Source organism: Anser brachyrhynchus, assembly GCF_964034855.1.
Source record: "Anser brachyrhynchus genome assembly, chromosome: 1".
NCBI classification, from domain to species: domain Eukaryota; kingdom Metazoa; phylum Chordata; class Aves; order Anseriformes; family Anatidae; genus Anser; species Anser brachyrhynchus.
In genome coordinates this window covers 132,352,176-132,372,208 of record NC_137694.1, presented here as the reverse complement: position 1 = coordinate 132,372,208, position 20,033 = coordinate 132,352,176, and the positions used below count along the sequence as shown (strand labels likewise).

At 38.3% G+C, this 20,033-nt stretch overlaps 1 protein-coding gene and 1 long non-coding RNA gene across 5 annotated transcripts in view; one reads left to right on the top strand and one right to left on the bottom strand.

The window, feature by feature from the left end:
- LOC308177423 overlaps positions 1 to 20,033 on the bottom strand; it is a 135,828-nt gene that overhangs the window by 91,327 nt on the left and 24,468 nt on the right. The gene's annotated exons all lie outside the window — the stretch shown is intronic.
- The window catches only part of EGFL6 (EGF like domain multiple 6), a 49,491-nt gene that overhangs the window by 16,111 nt on the left and 13,347 nt on the right, over positions 1 to 20,033 (top strand). The window contains exons 6-8 of the mRNA XM_080554316.1: positions 2,053 to 2,187; positions 3,944 to 4,066; positions 14,069 to 14,395. Of these exons, the coding sequence (XP_080410442.1) occupies positions 2,053 to 2,187; positions 3,944 to 4,066; positions 14,069 to 14,395 (585 nt within the window). The remainder of the gene's footprint in view (positions 1 to 2,052; positions 2,188 to 3,943; positions 4,067 to 14,068; positions 14,396 to 20,033) is intronic.

Genomic DNA, 20,033 nt, shown 5'->3' with positions numbered 1-20,033 from the left:
ATGCAATTTCATCTTAAAACAGGGCCAGTAGCAGTTTCATACACAACAAGTATTCAATAGAAGTCTGGAACTGAAAATAACTTTAGCTAAATCTTGACATGCAAATTGTCCTTTTGAATCAGTAAGTATGTTTTCATTTAAAATGCTAACTCATAAGCATTTTACCAATTCCAAATTTCAAAAACAATTGATACAGAAAGTGGTTTTTGTTTCCTTCTTTCTTACCCTCCCTGTTTTCCAATCTAGCGTTTCTTTTCTGAGCTCACCTGGCCTTCAAATGGGTAACGCTCTTGGTCCAGAATATTTTGTTGTATTCTTATTTTATTTTTGTTTTGTTTTAATATTTCTTCCACTCAGGCCAGCATAGAAGATTGAAAATTGCAGCTGGGAAATATTTAAATTGTCCAAAATACAATGGAAAAAAGTTTTTGCAATGGGTACTATTTACTAAAATGTCCTTAACCTAAATTCACATTTAGTTGTTATTTCTGTCACAATAGTACAAGTCCTCCAGACCATAAATGGTGGCTTACAGGCAAGGAGGAACAACTAGCAGCTCCATGTCAGATACTGCTTACCAATACATACTTGTGGACTGATATCTACAGCTTAAAGAATGTTTTAGATGTTGAGAGGTTTAACATGTCAAACACAGAAAATGAATTTTAGCTCCAATGGCCAAAACAATATTAAGCTTAACATTTCAAACAACAGATGACCCAAGAGACACTGCTATATAGAAGGACAATTACTATATGAATTGTTCTCCTTAATGCACAGCTGTAATATCAAGTCATGTATGAAGGTCATGTGTCCTGAGACTATTTTTTCATTTTTAGGATCTATAGAGTAAATCCATATGGATACTTTCCTCAACTTCCAAAGTATAAAAACTCCAACATGAGAATATTTCTTTCTCTCAAATGAAATGATTTTTGTAATTGGAAATGTCCTGCTTTGAGTAATCAAGGCTCTCAGACTATCAGCAAGCAAGTTAACATTTATTTGAATTATTTAACAGCTACTTGAAGGTGAACATTGTGAACATATGCATTTAAATATAATAAACAAGATAAATGGTTCTCTTCCTGAATTATTCAGGCAACTATTTTTATTCTCTTGTATTGTGTTTATTTGTATCTACTTTGCCTGCCCAAATGGATTTGGAAGAATGCTGATATACATGGTAGAAGGTAAAACAGACAAACAGATATGTCCAGTGGTTGGAAATAGCAGACCCCTTCTTCTTGCACAATTTGTGTTAGGTCACTCTTTTCTGTGACCTGTTCTCCATCTCCAGAATGAGAAAGAAAGCAAATTCCTGCTATATAGCATAATAGATGCTTCACAGATTATAAAATACTCTTAATACTCTGGTATTAGTCACAGAAGAACTATAAGCAGATAAACATTTGAAGATTCTTGACTATTAGTCTTAGCTTAATCTTCCTAAAAAGCTGCATTGTTCCTGAACCTGCAGAGCAGAACGGCACATTGTGTTTCACTTTTCCTCTTCAACACATTCATAGGTGAAAAAACCCCCACAGAGTTATAGATTAATTATAAGGACAGAGCACTTGCAGTCTGAAGTCTGTATCTTGACTTAGCCCAGCAAGGGGAGGTGCAGAGATTCAGTAGGAAGAGCTGCTGCTCCTGCTTCTTTCTGCTCTTGGTTTCCTGTTTCTGAGGCTTTCTCTTAAACTGTTCTGATATTTTCTTTCTCAGAGAAATCATAAAAATTTTCTAGTTCCTTCCTGCCCTGCTCTGTGACTTTAGGGACAAATCATTGTCCCCAGCAGAGTCCCCACAGCCAGTTACCCTAGCTTTTACTGTGCCAGGTCTCAAAATCTCCATGAAGTTGGTGGATGTTTTGCTGCTTCGTTCATATTTCCACATGCAAAAAACAACCCCAAGAGAAAGAATGATAGGACTTTTTTATTAAACAACTTGTGATAGCTAAGAACAAAGCATTCCTGTGCAAATCCCAGCTGGTTCTTGCTTTCCCATTTTGTCTTCTCATGGATCTGACCAGTATCCCTGTTCCCAATCTAGATATTGATGAATGCTCCACTGGCCGAGCTGTCTGCTCCTTCAACCGCAGATGTGTCAACACGTTTGGAAGCTACTACTGCAAGTGTCAGCTTGGTTATGAACTGAAATACATCAGCGGCCATTATGACTGTGTAGGTAAGATTTAGCCCATGAATTTTCTTTCTCCATTTTTTTTTTCATTCCGACATAATGTATCTTTCCTGTCGTTGCCTGAAGCATGTTGGCCAAGTCTAGGGGTTCTGCCTCAGAAATGGTAAAAAGATGTTGCTAAGAATATTCCTTAAGACACCTGCAGCTTTTGTCCAGGTTTTCTCTGTAGCCTGATGAAAAACCTGACCACAGGCACTTGCAAATTAAAATGCCTCATTGTACCAAATCATTTCTAGGCCCTTTGCAAAAGATCTACAAAGGCATGTAGTATATATGACAGCTGACTGACTACAAGGAAGTGCTAGTTCTGGGACAGTTTTAGTTAAAGAGCCTGTTTTATCCTCTCAGCTTTCAACCTGTGATGAAGAAGCAGTCCCACAATCTTTTTTTGTGCGTGTGTGTAGTTAATCAGCAATGTGAATCAAGTTGCTTCATGACTGTAAAAATAATTGCTTGGATGGACTGTACAGAACTTAAAGAAATAAATGTATGAAAATAGTAAACGAACAAGCAGTTCCACAAAAAAAAAAAAAAGTAGATTTTAATTAGTTTTTAGGTTTCTTTTGCATGTATAAATTTCTCCCGAACAGAAATACAGGCAAAAAGTTATCTTGATATGCCCAGGAGCTAAAACAAACATCAATACACCTTTACTCCTGTTTCAATCTGTTAACTAAATGGTGAAATAATAGCAAAGGGTAAGGTACCACAACAGGCACCACCACAGTATTGTTCAGGCAGTTCACCACCTGAGAGCCTGGAAGGGTTGGAACTAAACTGCATCCAGAAGTGAATTCTTTTTTTTTTTTTTTTTCGGTTTTATTTGTTTAAGATTGGGACTTAAGGGTGGGAGGGAAATCTTAAGGCAGGTTTTGGACACTGAAATTTAAGCTTCCCTTTGTAAGCAGACCATGGGAGTTTTAAAGTGGAAAATATGCTTACATTTTCCTAAAATTTCTGCCCTGTGTATGGGGGAAAACCTGGAGAGTTCTCAGTAGTCAAGATTTTATCTGGAAACCTGAATCTCGCTCTCAGACATACCATAATTTTTAGTCATTCTTCCTGCTACTTGTCTCCTAGCTGACCTACATTATGCAGAGGACCTATCAGCTGCAAAAAATGAGGCAATCTGGGTAAAATGCAAGTGGTGCAAAAATGAGTGCAACAACTTGGCTCGCTCATGTGGGAGAAATCAGAAACATCTTTGTGATGTAGCAAAATAATGAAAAAGAACAAAATTAGTTACTCTTGATGCTTGTGCCTTTTGTTGTACCTAGCTGAACATAGTATTTTCTACTGATTTTTTCCTAATTATACTTTTCTTCATGTAGCATCATATGTATGCCTGGAATATTAGTAGACAAGAGATCTCAAGATCTTGGCCTGCCCATTGTTAGTTTCAATTACATTTCTAGAGCAAGTGAAAGAGCGGGGAAGAGTTGCTGAATTTTTTTGATTGATGTCACACATTTTCTTGGTGCCTTTTGTTAATAGATCATTTTGTACAACCTATACATTGAATCCTGTTCTCATTCAGTAGATCTCTGTGTTCACTTTGTGTTTACTAGGATACTAAGTATTCTCTCCTAGTGTGAATTCTTCTGCCTGCAATGGTCCCTGGACTGTCTTGGTCTAACTCTAGCGCTTACAATACCTGAAAACAGATGGTAAGCACGAACAGGCTCTTATGAAGCTTAGGTTTCAGGACAATTTTCACTAAGGCACTTCTATCTTTCCCTAGATGTAAATGAATGCGTGGCAAATACACACAGGTGTAACCTCCATGCAGAGTGCCTCAACACGGACGGATCCTTCAAATGCAAATGTAAACAGGGATACCAAGGAAGTGGATTCGACTGTACTGGTGAGTACCACTGGATGCCAGGAATAGTACTATATTGCTTTTCCCCTGTAATTGATGTTTACAAGGCATTTGCCAGGAAAGATCATGCTGAACAGTGCTGCAATACCTACCAAGGCAAGCTTCTCCATGAAATAATATACTTATTATATGAGTCATTGCATGGTTAATACAAGTATTATTAGCTAAAATTAATTTTGCCTCTGAACCCCCAAGTCCCATAGTATCACTAGGAATCACAAGTAGTACAGAGAAGATAACTGTGCCTGAAGGAATAGAGAAAATAGCTTTAAAACATCTACTATATGTTTTCCTCAAACTTCCACAGCTAGCCTCTTGGAGGGCTGCTCAATTCCTTTCAGAAGAGTTTCAAGCTAATTTAGCAGAAAGTGAGAGAAGGTAGGAAAGCCATGACTTCTGCGCTAAATTATTTTCACTTATATTTTGCCTTTATTTGTTTACTCAATATTAAAGACTTCCTATAAAGATGCCATTGTCAGTTTCTAAGTGAATGTGACCCTCCAAAAAAGAAGATGGAAAAGGCTGCTCTTGTCTTTATATTTAAAATGCACCTTTTTATTTAGTCTCTTTATTAAACTTGGCAGAGATTTCACCCATGATGTCATTAGAGATGTTTTCCTTAGAGGATATCCAAGTTCATCTTAAAATTTTTGGATAAAAGATGTGAATATATTTTAAAAGCTCTTGTCTATAGCAAAAGAAGTCTATATAATATATAAAACTTTTTTTTCAAATAATCCTTGATAAGATATGTATTATTATTATTATTCATGATCTCTGATGCCCTATGAGTCTCTCTATTATTCATATTCCAACTCTCATCACAATGGTAGTTGAAACCTGCAATATTGCATCAATATTGACAGTTGCTGTGTTTGAAATAGCACTTTATCATTGTGATAGTTTATCAACCCTTATCCTCTCTGCATTTAATATTAAATATATTCACTCAGGTCTGAGTTATTTTACATGTTGTTCAGTATTTTTATTCTATAAAAATGTACTTAGCATCTAAAAATGAAGATCCTTGCCAGGGTCAACCCAAAACATTCAATTTCAATCAGGTAGATTTAGTGTTGTGTTTTTTAATATAGATTAAGGATTTGACAGTGCTATGCCAAAACTGTACACATGCATGCATATGTATGTGTGTAAATATATATACTATATATATGCATATATATGTATATATGCTGTTTTTCCTACTGTATACTGATGAAACTCAAGTAAAAAAACTATGCCGCATTCTTCCAGGCATAAAAGTTTTAGGTTTTTATTCTCTCATTCAAAGCATGGTGTTTTTTTTCACCATATCCCTTGGTACTGTCGTGCCTTTAGTGCAGCATTGAAACACAACTTCAAATGTTACATGCTTTTTTTATGGAGTTAGCTTTTCAAGCCCAAAGTTGATGTAAAATCTGTGGTAGTCCAGTGAAAATTAAAGTGAGTGATAAACCAAGTGAAGAATTTTCTATCTTTATTATCACTGGAAGTTATTTTAGTACTTATCATTGTAAAATTTGGGCATGTTAACGTGTGATAAACACAAAGCCAAAGCAAATGAATATATTAGTAGGGCTAAAACTGTATTTGGGAAAAAACAAAAACAAACAAACTAAAAACAACAACAACAAAACAGAGTTTAACTCCTAAGTTAAACTTTTGTTAAGTTTCTACTTCCAGTGAAAAATGTGGACTTTAATGAGAAAAAACAAAGCAAACAAAAACAACAACAACAACAACAACAACAACAAAACCTGGCTAGGACTGAAAGGTTTGATTTGGAAACAGATTGCCTCAGCAGAGCTGTTTAGAAGGTTCATCATGCTCAAATTCCAGTTATGAGCCAGTTTCCTTGCTAGTCCACATCCCTTGTGATTTGTCACTGCAGTTTACTGCAGGATGCAATGTGGCTTGAGACCTAGGTGAATATTAGAGCAAACTCACATATTGATATGGTTCTGTTAAAACAAAATGGATAAATTCTTAAATACATCTCTGAGCAAAAGGGCTAAGGACTTTTTTTCTTTTTAATTTTTTTAATGAGAAGCTGAAAATTTCAAAGGAAAATCTTTTTGACGAAGTTACTGCTTCCTCAGACAGAAACAATTCAACAGGAATGCTTTCCTGAATGTGAACAAAGGAAATATTTTAGCTCATGGAGAGGCTATCACACGTTTTTTAATGTCTAGCCCTATAAAAAATAAACACTGAAGATAGATCATTTCTGTCTTCTTGCTGATTCTCCTATTAAATTGTTCATTCTCTCTCTGCATACTTCCTCATGTCATATTTCCAATTACTGAAGTCCATTTCTTGGTTAGAAGAGGAAGAAGCTGTGCATTCATAAACGTAGTGGAACATACTAAATGGAAAAGAAATTTAATGCAAGAGAGGACAGAGGAATAACACACAGTAATGAGAGAAATCAGAGCCATAGGCAGAAGGTCAGAAAGCAAGGGACTAGCTAGAAAGAGGTATACAGTAATAAAGAGAAAAAAGTTAGCGGTAGATAAAACCCAAAAAGCAGTGGTACTAAAAAAAAGACTGATTTCTGTGGTTGTAACTCCCACATACACCTCCTTTCTTTGAGGGAAAAAGAGGCAGTTCTTTTACCTTGAAGTATTTCAATTTATACTGCAATTGTCAAAACAGGTGAGCATCACAGATGACACAAACACCAATTAGATGTACGAATCTACTCTGAAATGCTCGGTTTTCTCCATGTCATAAGGCAATCGTGGAAAATCTTTGGCTTCACTGAAGTCAGAGAAAGGTTTGCTGTTGGGGTTGATAGGTTGATAACACCACCCTGGGAACCTGGGGGATGGAGGCTGTAGCAGCATTTGCAGCTCCTGCAACTTATTCCAGTTCCCAGCATATGTGCCTAGGGTTGTGCTACAGATAAAAGAAAGGCTTTTCAAATACACCCTCAGGACTACATATAATTATTCCCATAGGATGAGAATCTTATTTCAACAGGGAATGATTAGTTCTTTATAGAAATTGTTTAAAGTATATCACAAACTGGTTGCTGTGGCAGCACTATTAGCTTTTTATAACAAATGGAAAGCATTTTAATAAATAGCTGCATTTTCAGAATATGAAATGAGAGGAACTAAGCACATTGTTTATAATGAAACCTCTTTGGCTACATCTCCTCATGCTAACAAATAACTTAATAAGTGAAGTAATGTAAAATTCAGTTTTGTACAGAAGTTGGGGAATTTATTTCGTTTGTATATTAATATACTAGCTTACCAGAAAGCTGCTGAGACATCAAGCTGCAAACAGTACTGCTTGTCTGAATACGAGCTGAGGTTGTTCAGGCAACCTTTTGTCATTCAGCATTCAGATATGCATGAGGTGTTGGATACGATTTCTGAACTGTCTTTAGCACACATTTCATTTGAGAAACTGTGGAGGTGTAATTTTCCAATGGTCCCTAAAAGGGTCCAAGCCATTTCCACATCTGGCTTCTATCTTGCTGCAAACTATTGCTCTTCTCAGGTTCATGTGTTTCCTGATTTCCTATTGTGCATTGAAAAACCACATTTCCCTCACCATATGCTTCGATGTGTATTCCAGCTTTTGTTTAAGAATAGGGTCCCATAAGGTTCCATAAGCAATTAAGATTTCTGGGGAAAAAAGATTCTATTTTTAATTCACTTTTCTTGTAGGAAGCTACAAAATAACAGGGAGAAAAAAAAAAAAAAGAAAAAAGAAAAAAACAGCACTAATTTAAAGCCTACAACCTTCAGGCATTACTCTAAAGAGCAATGGCACTCTTTTTATTGCCCAGCTGGAGACAGAGGTTGCTATTCTTGATTATGCTTTGCTGGATATTTAAATGGCAATACAAACCCATGACAATTCTCTCCATCCCTCTTGTATTAATCAGGTTCCTTTTTTGCTTGTAGGGTATCCTCTAAAAACTCTATGATTTGCTTTCTTTTTAACTTGCAAGTTCTGAGAAAAGTTTGGGTTGACACCATAACATAACAAGCTTAAAAAGCCATTCTAGTCATAATATTGGTCAGGTTCTTAGGATTCAATTCAACATGGAGCTTAATGCTTAAGCTTTTTTCATCCCACATGTCCTACTGGAAACATCTTAGTCATGAAGTAAGTACAGTCCAGTGTGATGAACTTGCCCTGATTTCTCAAAGCATCCGCCCCCAAATAAGATGACAAGAATTTTAGAAATTAAACAGGTGATACATATAGTTAGTTGATGGTGCTTAAAAGAACATAATAGTATAGAAACTGTGTATTAAACTATGTATTAAAACTTTCAGAATCTCTAATGACTCTCTAAAACAAGCATCCTTCATTATGAGGTCTAGGACATTTTAGAATGATTTCTGAAATTATCCTTGTGATTTAATCTGCTCTCACATCTAAAGACTCCCCCTACACCCCACAAATCTGTATCCCTTGTCCCCTTTCTAATTTTTATATACAGAAGCTACAAAGGGAACTACAAAAGAACTTTTAAGCCAGTCTCTTAGGCTTGTCTCTCACCAGATTTTTAAACCTATTGGTAGGTGTTAAGGTGGAAGCAGTGTGGTGCCTGTCAGAGTGCAGAGTAAGACGTCTCCTGTTGCAGCCCTCTTGGATTCAGAGCCCTAGTCAACACCAGCTGCAGTTGTACAGTGCGTGTGAGGAAAACAGATTACTGCCTGCTCCTCTTCTGCATCATCCCCAGTGCATTTCCCTTTACATAGTACAGCGCAGAGACAGGAGGTTGACATCTGTTCTCTGTATTTTTTACAAGTCAACTTTCACAACTTAGTTATTAGACATCCCATACCAAGCCATTTCAGTGGTCTTGTAGTCTTGCACTGCAGCTGATGTCAGAAAAGATTTACTTCTAGCCCTCAACCTACATTTGCCTTTGTTTTTCCATCACTTGCTTTAATTCCCTCTGATTCAAAGAAATAAAATACCTTTGGAAGCTGAAATATTTTTGTACTTGGGCTATAAATACAAAATGTAAAAACAGGAGGTCTTAATCTGCATGCTTCCTGATGGAGGGTGCATAAAAAGAAGCTGTGATAAAATGCACTACATTTCTTTTCAGTTTCTAAAATTCTTTATGCAATCACATGAATGCATAAATGCACAAACGTTTGTGAGCAACACCTGTGTGTTTATATAAATGTCAGGGGTCAAAGGGTCCTGAAAAATTATTGCCTCAGCTGTGGCACCCCAGACTGTCAAAGAGGGTAAGCCGTGCATTCATGCAAGTCCACAAGGAGTGGATTCTGCAGAACAGACTGAGTTTTAGGTGTTCTATGCTTAGATTCATTCATTCCTACTGCAATTTACTGGTAGACATAAAAATCCATACCTTAGGCTATTTATTCTACAGCTGAATGCAGATTAGGGTACTCATGATATATCCTAAACTTGGTGTCTAGTCCCTCTTTGTCCATGATATAAAATGTAAGCATTCAAATTTTCATATTTCCATCAGCAAACTGCAGTCTGCAAGCAAGTGGGGATTATACTCATTCATTCCCATATTTTTGTCACTCCTGTCAGTTGATTTTCTACACTGCTTAGTTTTGTACGTGCAAGGAGATTGGTTTTCTGACACCACAGAGGTTATTATGTTGAGCTGTTAGAATTTTTCATTTCGCTGGGAAGACTTCAAAGTAGAAACTAAAATCAGATGTTCAGGTTTGCTGGGCAGTCAGTCCTGGCTTCCACAGCCTATTTATTAACAGCCTGCAGTTTCTTGTTACTGATTGTCAAGAGAAAATTCGTTTGGAATTAATTCTTCTTGATAATTTTTACTGCTGAATTCTGAGTTTAGACTCGAGTACCACAGCAGCCGAATTACATATATCCTTCAGAACATCATCCTCCAGAGGAAAGGTGTATTAATAGAGCTTACTTGCAAGTATATGGCAAGCAAGGCTACGAGTTTTATTCAAATGCTAAGAAAAACAAAATCCTCAATTTTTATTTATTTTATGTATTATTGGCATTAATTTATTTTATACTTCCACCTGCAGTCTCAGAAGATCTGAACACTCCAGTGAGCTAACCAAGAGAATCTGATTTTGCTCCTGGCATACTAAATAGAAAATTTAGTTGCATTTACCATGAATAAAATGTGACAAATTCACATTGATTAGGATTATATTATCCAGAAATTAAGATAAATTCAGGGAACTTTCCTCTTTTCCTACTAGACTACAGTACTGTTCTTTTAAGTGGAGTTTTTTCTTCTGCTCCCTTTGTTTATATGAGAAGAAACACACAGAAAAGAGCATCATCGATTCATAGAATATCCTGAGTTGGAAGGGACACACAAGGATCCTCGAGTCCAACTCCTGGCTCCACACAGGACCACCCAAAATCAAACCCCATTTCTGAGAGTGTTGTCGAAATGCTTCTTGAACTCCATCAGGCTCGGTGCCATGCTCACTGCCATGGGGAGCCTGTCCCAGTGCCCGACCACCCTGTGGGTGCAGACCCTTTCCCTAACCCCCAGCCTGACCCTCCCCAGTCCCAGCTCCGTGCCGTTCCCTCGGGTCCTGTCGCTGTCCCCAGAGAGCAGAGCTCGGTGCCTGCCCCTCCGCTCCCCTCGTGAGGGAGCTGCAGGCCGCCATGAGGCCTCCCCTCAGCCTGCTCTGCTCTGGGCTGAGCAAACCAAGGGACCTCAGCCGCTCCTCATATGTCTTCTCCTCTAGACCTTTCACAATCTTCGTTGGCCCTCCTTTGGACATTCTCTAATAGTTTTATGTCTTTCTTATATTGTAGCACCTGAAACTGTACCCAGTACTTGAGGTGAGGCCACACCAGCACAGAGCACAGCAGGACAATCGTTTCCCTCAACCAGCTAGCAATGCCATGCTTGATGCACCCCAGGATGTGGATGGCCCTTTTGGCTGCCAGGTCACACTGTTGACTTATATTCAATTTACCATCAAGCAGAATGGCAAGCCTCTCGTCCTCCAGTCTGTACACATATCCAGGATTACTCTGTCCCAGGTGCAGAATCTGGCACTTGCTCTTGTTAAATTTCATACAATTGGTGATTGCCCAATCATATGAAATTTAGTACTACCCAACGTTACAGGTCCAGTCCATCTGTCCCAAAATACCACTACGAAGTTTTTATCACCACAAAGTAAGGAGCAAATTAGGAACATATTCTTGCCCTGATAATACAGTCATTAGACAGCAGAAGCACAGGGAAATAAAAATAACTGACTTTCCCCACCAATTGCAATTCAGAAAGACTTTAGGCACTTAGGCACTTCAGTATCAATACTGATCAAGAATCAAAGATAAGAAGCAGCGCATATGGCTGTTCTGACCCATTGGTGGAAATAGTCTCCATCTATGAAAGAGCTTTTGTACGTCACATTGGAGCTATGCAGCTCTTACTATTTCTTAAGTACTTATGGACTTAAGTACTTATGGACTTAACTGCAGAAAGCTCTCAGTAGCTTCTGACATGGTTGTGCTATCATACTTACCAGTCCCTCTTCCTAACCCAAACAGGTTCAAGCCATGGCCTGCACTAGGGGGCTGAATATTTAATTGCATACTGACTGGTCATGTCATAGCAGTCATGAAATCCTGAGTTGATTTAAAATGCCTCACTGTCCCAAGCCCCAAAGTCCATTACCATGCAGTTTAAACACCAAAGACACCATCTTCCTCAGTAGCTCTGATACTCAGCCAGGGACTTCATTAACTCAGTTGAATCCTTATGGCAGAACTAGATCATCTATCTCATAAACTGGAACTCCTCAGATTTACGTCTTCCCTAAAACTTGCGTTTTTGTCATACTAAGTCTTCCAGCCCTGGTCTCTGCACAGTGGTGTTCCTCAGCTGATGTTGAGCAGCAACTGATGTTGCTGATAAAATGCAGTATCTACAGTCTTGCCATAATTTCGCCTTTGAATTTGCTCTGTACTGTACACGTATTTTGAACAAACTGATCCAAAGTAGTCCTGGCTTTAATCCTCAGTGATGACTTGTCCATTGGCACCAAGAGCTATCATTTTCTGTCAGATGACAGAAAAGTACATCTGGAAGGGACGCTAAGGGATCGGTTTGTCTGTTCTTTCGTTCTGAGGCAGATCACATCCAGCATATTAGTGACAGATGGTAGTCTAACAATTTTTTAAGGCTTCGAGTGATGCAGTTCAAATAATCTAAGTAGCTTGCTCCCGTGTTTTACTAGCCTATAGCAAGGATAGGAAGCAAGTGTTTCATAATATGCAACTGAAATCTCTCCTCATGTTATGCGAACTGATAATTTTCCCATCTTAACATAAAGAAAAGCTGACCAACATTGTGCCTCAAAGGAGCCCTTTGCGCTGCTACTGGGTCATATACTGGCAGAAAATCAATCCTGGCTCCCTGCACCCATAGAAATGCATCTTCAAATGGGTTCCTATTAAAAATAGTCCCTCATTTAAGCATCCCAATATAGTTTGATAACTATAGAGAGAATAATGGAATTTAAAAAGAAATCACAGAATCACAGAATCATTTAGGTTGGGAGAGACCTCCAAGATCACCTAGTCCAACCTCTGACCTAACACTGACAAGTCCTCCACTAAACCATATCACTAAGCTCTACATCTAAACGTCTTTTAAAGACCTCCAGGGATGGTGACTCAACCACTTCCCTGGGCAGCCCATTTAAATACCTAACAACCCTTTCAGTAAAGAAGTTTTTCCTAATATCCAACCTAAAGCTCCTCTGGCACAACTTTAGCCCATTACTCTTGTCTTATCAATAAAAGGCTTGTACCTTGAAACAGTACGTTGACAAGGAGAGCATGCTGTGAAAATCAGGAGTGCTATGTAAATGTTAAAATATCCTCTTATCACTAATGGTTTTGAAGTTTTCTGCCTGGATATAAAGGATATTTGACTTCATTATACTCTATGATGGACCAAGAATGGGGAAAATCCCCAAATCAAAATTTTTTTATTTACAGTTTTGAACAATCTTGGTTGACTTTTACCCCACAGAAGTTTTTCACTTCTGCCAGCCTTTGTGCTTCTGAGCAGGATCAGAAGTTGCAAGATACTACAAAGCTGGATTTCCTTTTAGTATTTTGCAGTCAAAAGGAATCATAAAACAGTAACAATCTCAGAAAATTGTATATTTATGTTCTAGTCCGTCACTGAATTGCAAGAAGATAATAATTTGGACTTCTCAGATGCCTCTCTGAACTTTGGAGCTTTTATCCTTTAGACCTAAATGAAATGTGATGAATCAGTTTGTTATATCTCCTCTCAAAATATGCTCTATTTCAGTGTCTTTCAGCCTTTGGTGCAAGAAATGTTAGGTCAGAGAAGTTCACAAAAGATAGCTAAGAAAAATGCTCACTGCTAGTAGGCTGACATATGTTTTATAGGGAATCAAGTCTCCATCGACAATTTTCAGTAGTCCACAAACCGAAGAAGGATTTTTTTTTCTCCAAGCTCCAGTGTAAAAATACAGAATGTAAGGAGCTTTGTGGCCTGTGTTATACAGGAGGCCAATTAAGGTTATGACAGAGGGTCGCTCCTGTGTTTTCACTGTAACTCATGGTAAATTCTTTACTGTGAGGGTGGTGAGGCCCTGGAACAGGTTGCCCAGAGATGCTGTGGGTGCCCCATTCCTCAAGGTGTTCAAGGACAGGCTGAATGAGGCTTTGAGCAACCTGGTCTGGTGGATCCGGAGGGTTGGAACAAGATGATCCTTAAAGGTCCCTTCCAACCCAAACTATTCTGTGATTCTATGATTCTAAATCAAACCGAGTGCTGTCTGTACAACAGAGGTAAATGCATAACTAGTGAATGCGTATTCAGTTCTGTGGAGAGGTGAACTTAAATCTCACAGTAGAGAATTTAATAGTGTTGGTCTCTGGACGTTGTAAAGAACACCCGGGTGCCATTTATGAATGTGATTGCTGAACGATTCATTAGGTTGATATTTAATATTTTCTTCTTGGTTCTAGTTATACCTGAAAAGTCAGTGAAGGAAATTCCAAGAATCCCTGGAACAGCTAAGGACACAATTAAGAAACTTCTTGCCCATAAAAACAGTGTGAAAAAGCACAAAGCAATCAAGAATGTGATCCCAGAATCAGCAATGACACCAGCTTCTAAGACCCACTTGCAGTCACTGGACTATGAGGGTGGTATTGATCTTGGTGGGAGCTACACTGTTGAAGAGAAAGAAACTGAAGTTACTATAGAAGAGGCAGAGGAGACAGACAAGGAAGAGAATGAAGATTATGAGAATCAGATTGACCATGAGCAAAGTCTAAGAGGAGATGTCTTTTGTAAGTTTCTCCATTTTTATACTGGTTTTAATGCAAATAATTATGTAAACACTAAAAAAATAGTCACCAAACATTATAGCTATTTTATCCTAATTTACTTGTAGAAAATGAATCTAATATAGGTACTGTGAGATTTCAGGTTGGAAATTAGGAGAAATTTCTTCTCAGAAAGAGCAGTCACGCATTGGAACGGGTTTCCCAGGGAGGTGGTAGAGTCACCGTCCCTGGGGGTGTTCAAGGAAAGGTTGGACGTGGTGCTTAGGGACATGGTTTAGTGAGTGATAGTAGTGGTAGAGGGATAGTTGAACCAGATTATCTTGGAGGTCTTTCCTAACCTTTATGATTCTAGGATTCTATGAAAGTTAGTGAATCCTCCTTTTTAGAGGAAACAGTCTGCAGTCAATATTGACAGAAGGGAGTGTGCCATCCTGACAGTCACTCTGCCAGCTGTTCTTTGACAGCAGCTTACATGTAGCTTTTCCTCATTTTCTTCATAGAAGCCCCAATAAAAAATGATATTTTGCTGTTTCATTATGCATAAGACAACAACTAGCTTTGATTCATGATAGGCATATTCATCATCCTAATAGTATGCATTGTTCAGAGGAAAAACATATACTTTGGTGTCCTTGTGTTTCAAATAATGTAGACTATACAATAGGCACCACTGTTGTTCATAGCATTCGCACCAGAAAAATAATGTCATGAATCACCAGAGGGTTTTTTATCACTTTTGTTTACATGCGAGAATCTATCTGAATAGGCACTCGCATTTAAAACATTTGATGGTATCTGAGCAGGTATCTTGCTTAATTTCTGACACTAGTCATTTATCAGGAAGATTGACATGTTTCCTCAGTCCACTTTCAGGTGTTTTCTTTCAATCACTATGTTGTATGATACACATTTTCTTGCCATATTGTTTTCAGTTTTCAAATGCATTTTAATTTTATTTTTATCTGGCTCATTCAAATGTTCTTCAAGGGGGTGGCAAAAACATACAATATGAAAAATGCACCGTGATAAACATTTATTCATGATACTTTTTCTTTTCCAAAGTATAGAAAAGCAATAAATATTATCTCACAGTAAATAAAATTATGTGCTGTATTTCATAATGATATAAATGAACACAAATGGAGTTTAAGTTAGAACTCAAGTTGTTGCTATTGGATTCAAAAAAACACATGCACATGTGTTTTTAGAAAGGAAGGATCATTTTAAAGTCCTCTAGAAACATGGTCTGTAATATTGCTATTGTAGGAAAGCCAAGAACAAATGTGATTAATCATTTAAATACATTTGAGAATACAGGCTTCTTTACCCAAGGCACTATTCTCATAAAATTGCCTTTTAAAAAAAAAAAAAATCAGTGGAAATTGGTCTGTTTCAGTTTAGGCTAAGGATATAGCCTAATATCACTTCCCCAAAGTATGCTAGAGAGCTGATAAACAGAGTAAAATCAGGTGTTTGTTCACCAATCTCCTCCCTTTCTGCAAACATTAACAACAGTGACTGCTTGTGGCATATTTCAAGTTTCCTGACAATACAAAACTGGGGAGAGCGACCTGTAAGCCAAAGGGCAGTGCTGCTGTTCAGAGGGACCTGACAGGCTGTTGCAATGGGCTGACAGGGCCATTGTGAAGTTCAACAAATGCAAAGGGAGAGAAAAGTGTCATGCAACATTACAGATGTGGGCTGCCTGCTTATAAAGAAGCTTTGCAGAAAAGGACTCGATGGTATTGTTAGATAAATTGAAGAACGTGAGCCAGCAAGGTGCCCTTGTGGCCAGGAAGGCCAACCACACCCTGGGCTGCCTTAGCAAGGTAACCATTAGATTAAGACAAATGGTTCTTCCTTCTCTTTGGTACTCGGGAGACCACATCTGAGGTGCTGTGTCCAGTTTTGGGCTCCCCTTTAAAAGAAAGACATGAACACACTGGCATGAGTCTGGCAGTGCTCCACCAAGGTCAGGGACTTGGAACATGCAGCATATGAGGAGAGGCGGAGAGCAACTGGTTTTTCAGTCTTAAGAGGAATGGAAGGTTGTAGAGAAGGAAAAGCCAGACTCTTCTTGAAAATATAAAGCAACAGGGAAAGAGGCAATGGATGCAAGTTGGAACAAAAGAAATTCTGATTAGTTATAAGGAAAATATTTCTTTTTACCATGAAGTTAGCCAAGAATTGGTGCAGGTGTGCATGTAAGTCGTGAAATATGCATCTTTGAAGATACTCATAATTTGACTGGTCAACCTTGAGCAACCACCTGATCAGCAGGTCAGATTAGGTGACCCAATGATGTCCCTTCCAACCTATATGGTTCTATGACTTGTTCTATTCTTTCAACCTAGCATTTCAAAGTAATATCAAAAATAGTGTTATCTAGCGTGTGTAGAGCTGCACACTATGTTGACCTTACTGTTCTGGAAGACACTTAAATGCTTCTCTAATGCTGTAAAAATATAAAGTCACAAATCAGGAAGCAGCAATATTTCCAAAGTATCCAAACAGCTGCCACGTAGCCACATGCAAAAATACGTTTCTGCATGTCAGCTTTTAGCAAGATCAAATGGTGAAAATACTCAGAACTTACTTCCCTCCTCAAGTTCTTCCTTGCACAAGAAGAAAAGCCCAGGATGGGATTACTAAAGTAAGTGGAGAAAAGATAGATAGAGCTCACTCATGGTGGGCCCTTGGCCTACTGAGAGCCCTCCTCTGACCTTATGACTGTCAGAGGCAGGAGGCAATTAGATGTGTACAGGCCAACACAAAAAGAGGACAGCAAAATACTGAAGTAAACACACACATACACACACATACCAGCCTGAGGAAGTATGTTTGTGTTTCCAGCTGATAAATTAGGAAGCTCAGCTGGCGTGCAGGAGACCCCCTACTTCAAAATGTGTATTGCACAGACAGCTGGGACTGTGCACCCACCTTACTTTTTTCATTGAATGTCCTAACCTCCAGGCTTTGCTCAATCTCCATTTTTTGTGAAAGGTTTCTAGCTCTTGGCGCCGTGACTCCAAAGTTGATGTTCCTGTGCCAAGAGCACCACTCTTCCTCTGGCCAGCTACACCAGATGCATTTCCTAACCCCAGCCTACCTCCTTACTCAGCCTTTCTCTCCTGACGAGCTTATGCAGCTTTCCACCAAGCTTCTAAGGATCTCTTCATAAATAATTTACCTGAAAAAAGTAGCAGGGGCAGGAGCTGAAGCCAAATTGGGGTTGAAGTTTTCACTGGATGGCAAGCTACCCTTGGATCATCCTTACCATACTGCCACAGCCATGTGAGCGTCTCAGATAAAGGTATTAGGTGACTTGCCTCCATTCTCTCACATGAAAACCCAGGTCTTCTGATGACCAGTCTTGTAATATTAGAAAATTCTGTTTTATACACATTTCCACTAAAAGACTAGCCTAGAGGAGGACACAGTTCTTCCCAGTCGTGATAATTAACCCAAGGCTGGTCATACTTGTGCAGAAAGTAGGGAGAAAGTGAACAGAAACCAGTTGCAATATATATGGTGGCAACTTGTGTTAAGGCTAGGTTCTCAGGTACTCAATCTTCTTCATGAAGGTAAGTTGATGGGGAGCTTTCTTATGCAAAGAGAATGGTAGAAATTGACCAGCACTGGTAATACCAGATATGTTCAGCTAGATGTGGTTCGACTGGGAAGGAATCAAAATGATTGACTAATTAACTGGAACCTGAGGGACTGGGACCTGTACTGGGCTGTGTGACCCGATGCAACTGCAAAGGGTAGATCCTGTAACCTTCCTGGTGAATACCCACTGCCATGCTGTTTGAGTGGATTCATTTCCAAGTTTCCAGTTTGAGTGAGGGCACACCAGGAAAATCCTTTGTCCACAGCAAAAGCTAAGTCAAAATAATACACAAGAGATTTTTGTAATGAAGTTTAGTGAGGTTCATTTTCAAGGACTTTCTCAACCAAGCCAAAACATTTGAACACCATATGCCTGGGCTAAGCAACAGCTATCTGTGGCTACAAATCTCTATGGAATTGCCTCTACAACTGACAGCAGTGACTATGACTATTATTGCTTGAAAATATTAAAGTATTGTGATTTATCTGCATTTTTCCCCTACTCTCTTTGTTCTTGTCATATTTGACTGGAATTTTAAATTAGTAATATAAGGGATTTATATGCTGAACATGCCGGTGGGATTTTACTTTGCCAGGGGGAGCTGACAGAAGATTTGTGTGCTTCTTTATACAGGGAAACTACTATGGCCAAGATGAAGTTTCATTAAGTATGTGAACTTTGTTTTATTTATGGCTTTCTGTTTTGATCCCAACTATGTATAGGACCTGAGGTGTCATGCCATTTGCATTTTTCTTTCAGGTTGGGTTGCATGTATTAATTGTGTTTCCTTTCTTTTTAAATTGCCATATGCCATTCTTGATCCTTGTTAATGTACTAAAATTTAGACAGTTCATGGGTTTAATTGATTCCATCTTTAAAATCACTTCATTTTTAATGGTATTGAATGACCCTTTGGAGTGCAGGATTATCTCAAATTTACAGCTACTAATTTTACACATCCTTTTTTTTTCCTCCTCTGCTGATGTGTATTCACCAGTGATTCCTTTACTACCACATTAAGTTCCCTGTACAATCCCCTGAAGTATCCAAATTGCATCTGCCTTTTGTGTTATCAAAAATGGTATTGTTTGTCTTCCAGGAAGGGGAGTTAATTAGGAAAAATGGATAGTTCACACTTTTCAGAGGTCCTAACTATTACTTTTAAATTTGTGCATTATTTTATCATGGTAACTTTACTACATCTTAAGTATATTATATAGGGAGCCATAGGAAAATGCTGTAGGGAAAGAAGAAAAAAAATTATTATATGAGGATTTAAATTATTAAAACAGGCCAAGTATCAAAATGCAGGATGTCTATGAAAACTTCTACTCAGTTTTTTAAAAATCCAGTAGTTTAAGATAGCAGAATAAAGCACTCAACATTTAAGAAATGTCGAAATTACGGTTATCTGTGAAAACTTTTTTTTCTTCTTACATTTTTATACCTTTTGATACAGTCTTTAGTAACTTTAAATGTGTGTTTTCTGTGGGATCTTTACCTTGTTCAGTGTGAAGGAGGGATCTGTCTTGCTGTGCAAGGAGTAGTTCAATAGACAGCACTGTCCTATTGATTATAAAAGTTGCAGATGCATAAAAAATAAGGAAGGGCTGCAGGGAAGGGGGAAAAAAGGTTGTCATTTTGTGTTCTGAGTAGTGTGTGTTCCTTATTTTCTATGTGAGATGAGATCCTAAGGTCTGATTTCCCAAAGTGATAAACACGCACAGCTACAGCTATTAACTCAGTAGGAACTGCTTTTAAACAGTGATATAAAACACAATGGACATTGAAATGTCAAATCCCAGATGTCATACTCTGAGTGTGCAGACCTAGCGAACAAAACAACTTCCTGGGCTCCCTAAGAGTCATATGAGAGTTAATATGTTAATATTTGTAAAACACAAGCATATAATCTAGCCAACTGTGTTAATTACCAAGCTTCTTCCTTTGATAGCACCAAGAATGATAAGGAAGTTTTTGCCTTCTGATTCATTTGGCAATAATATAAGTGGGCTGCTTATCTTATGG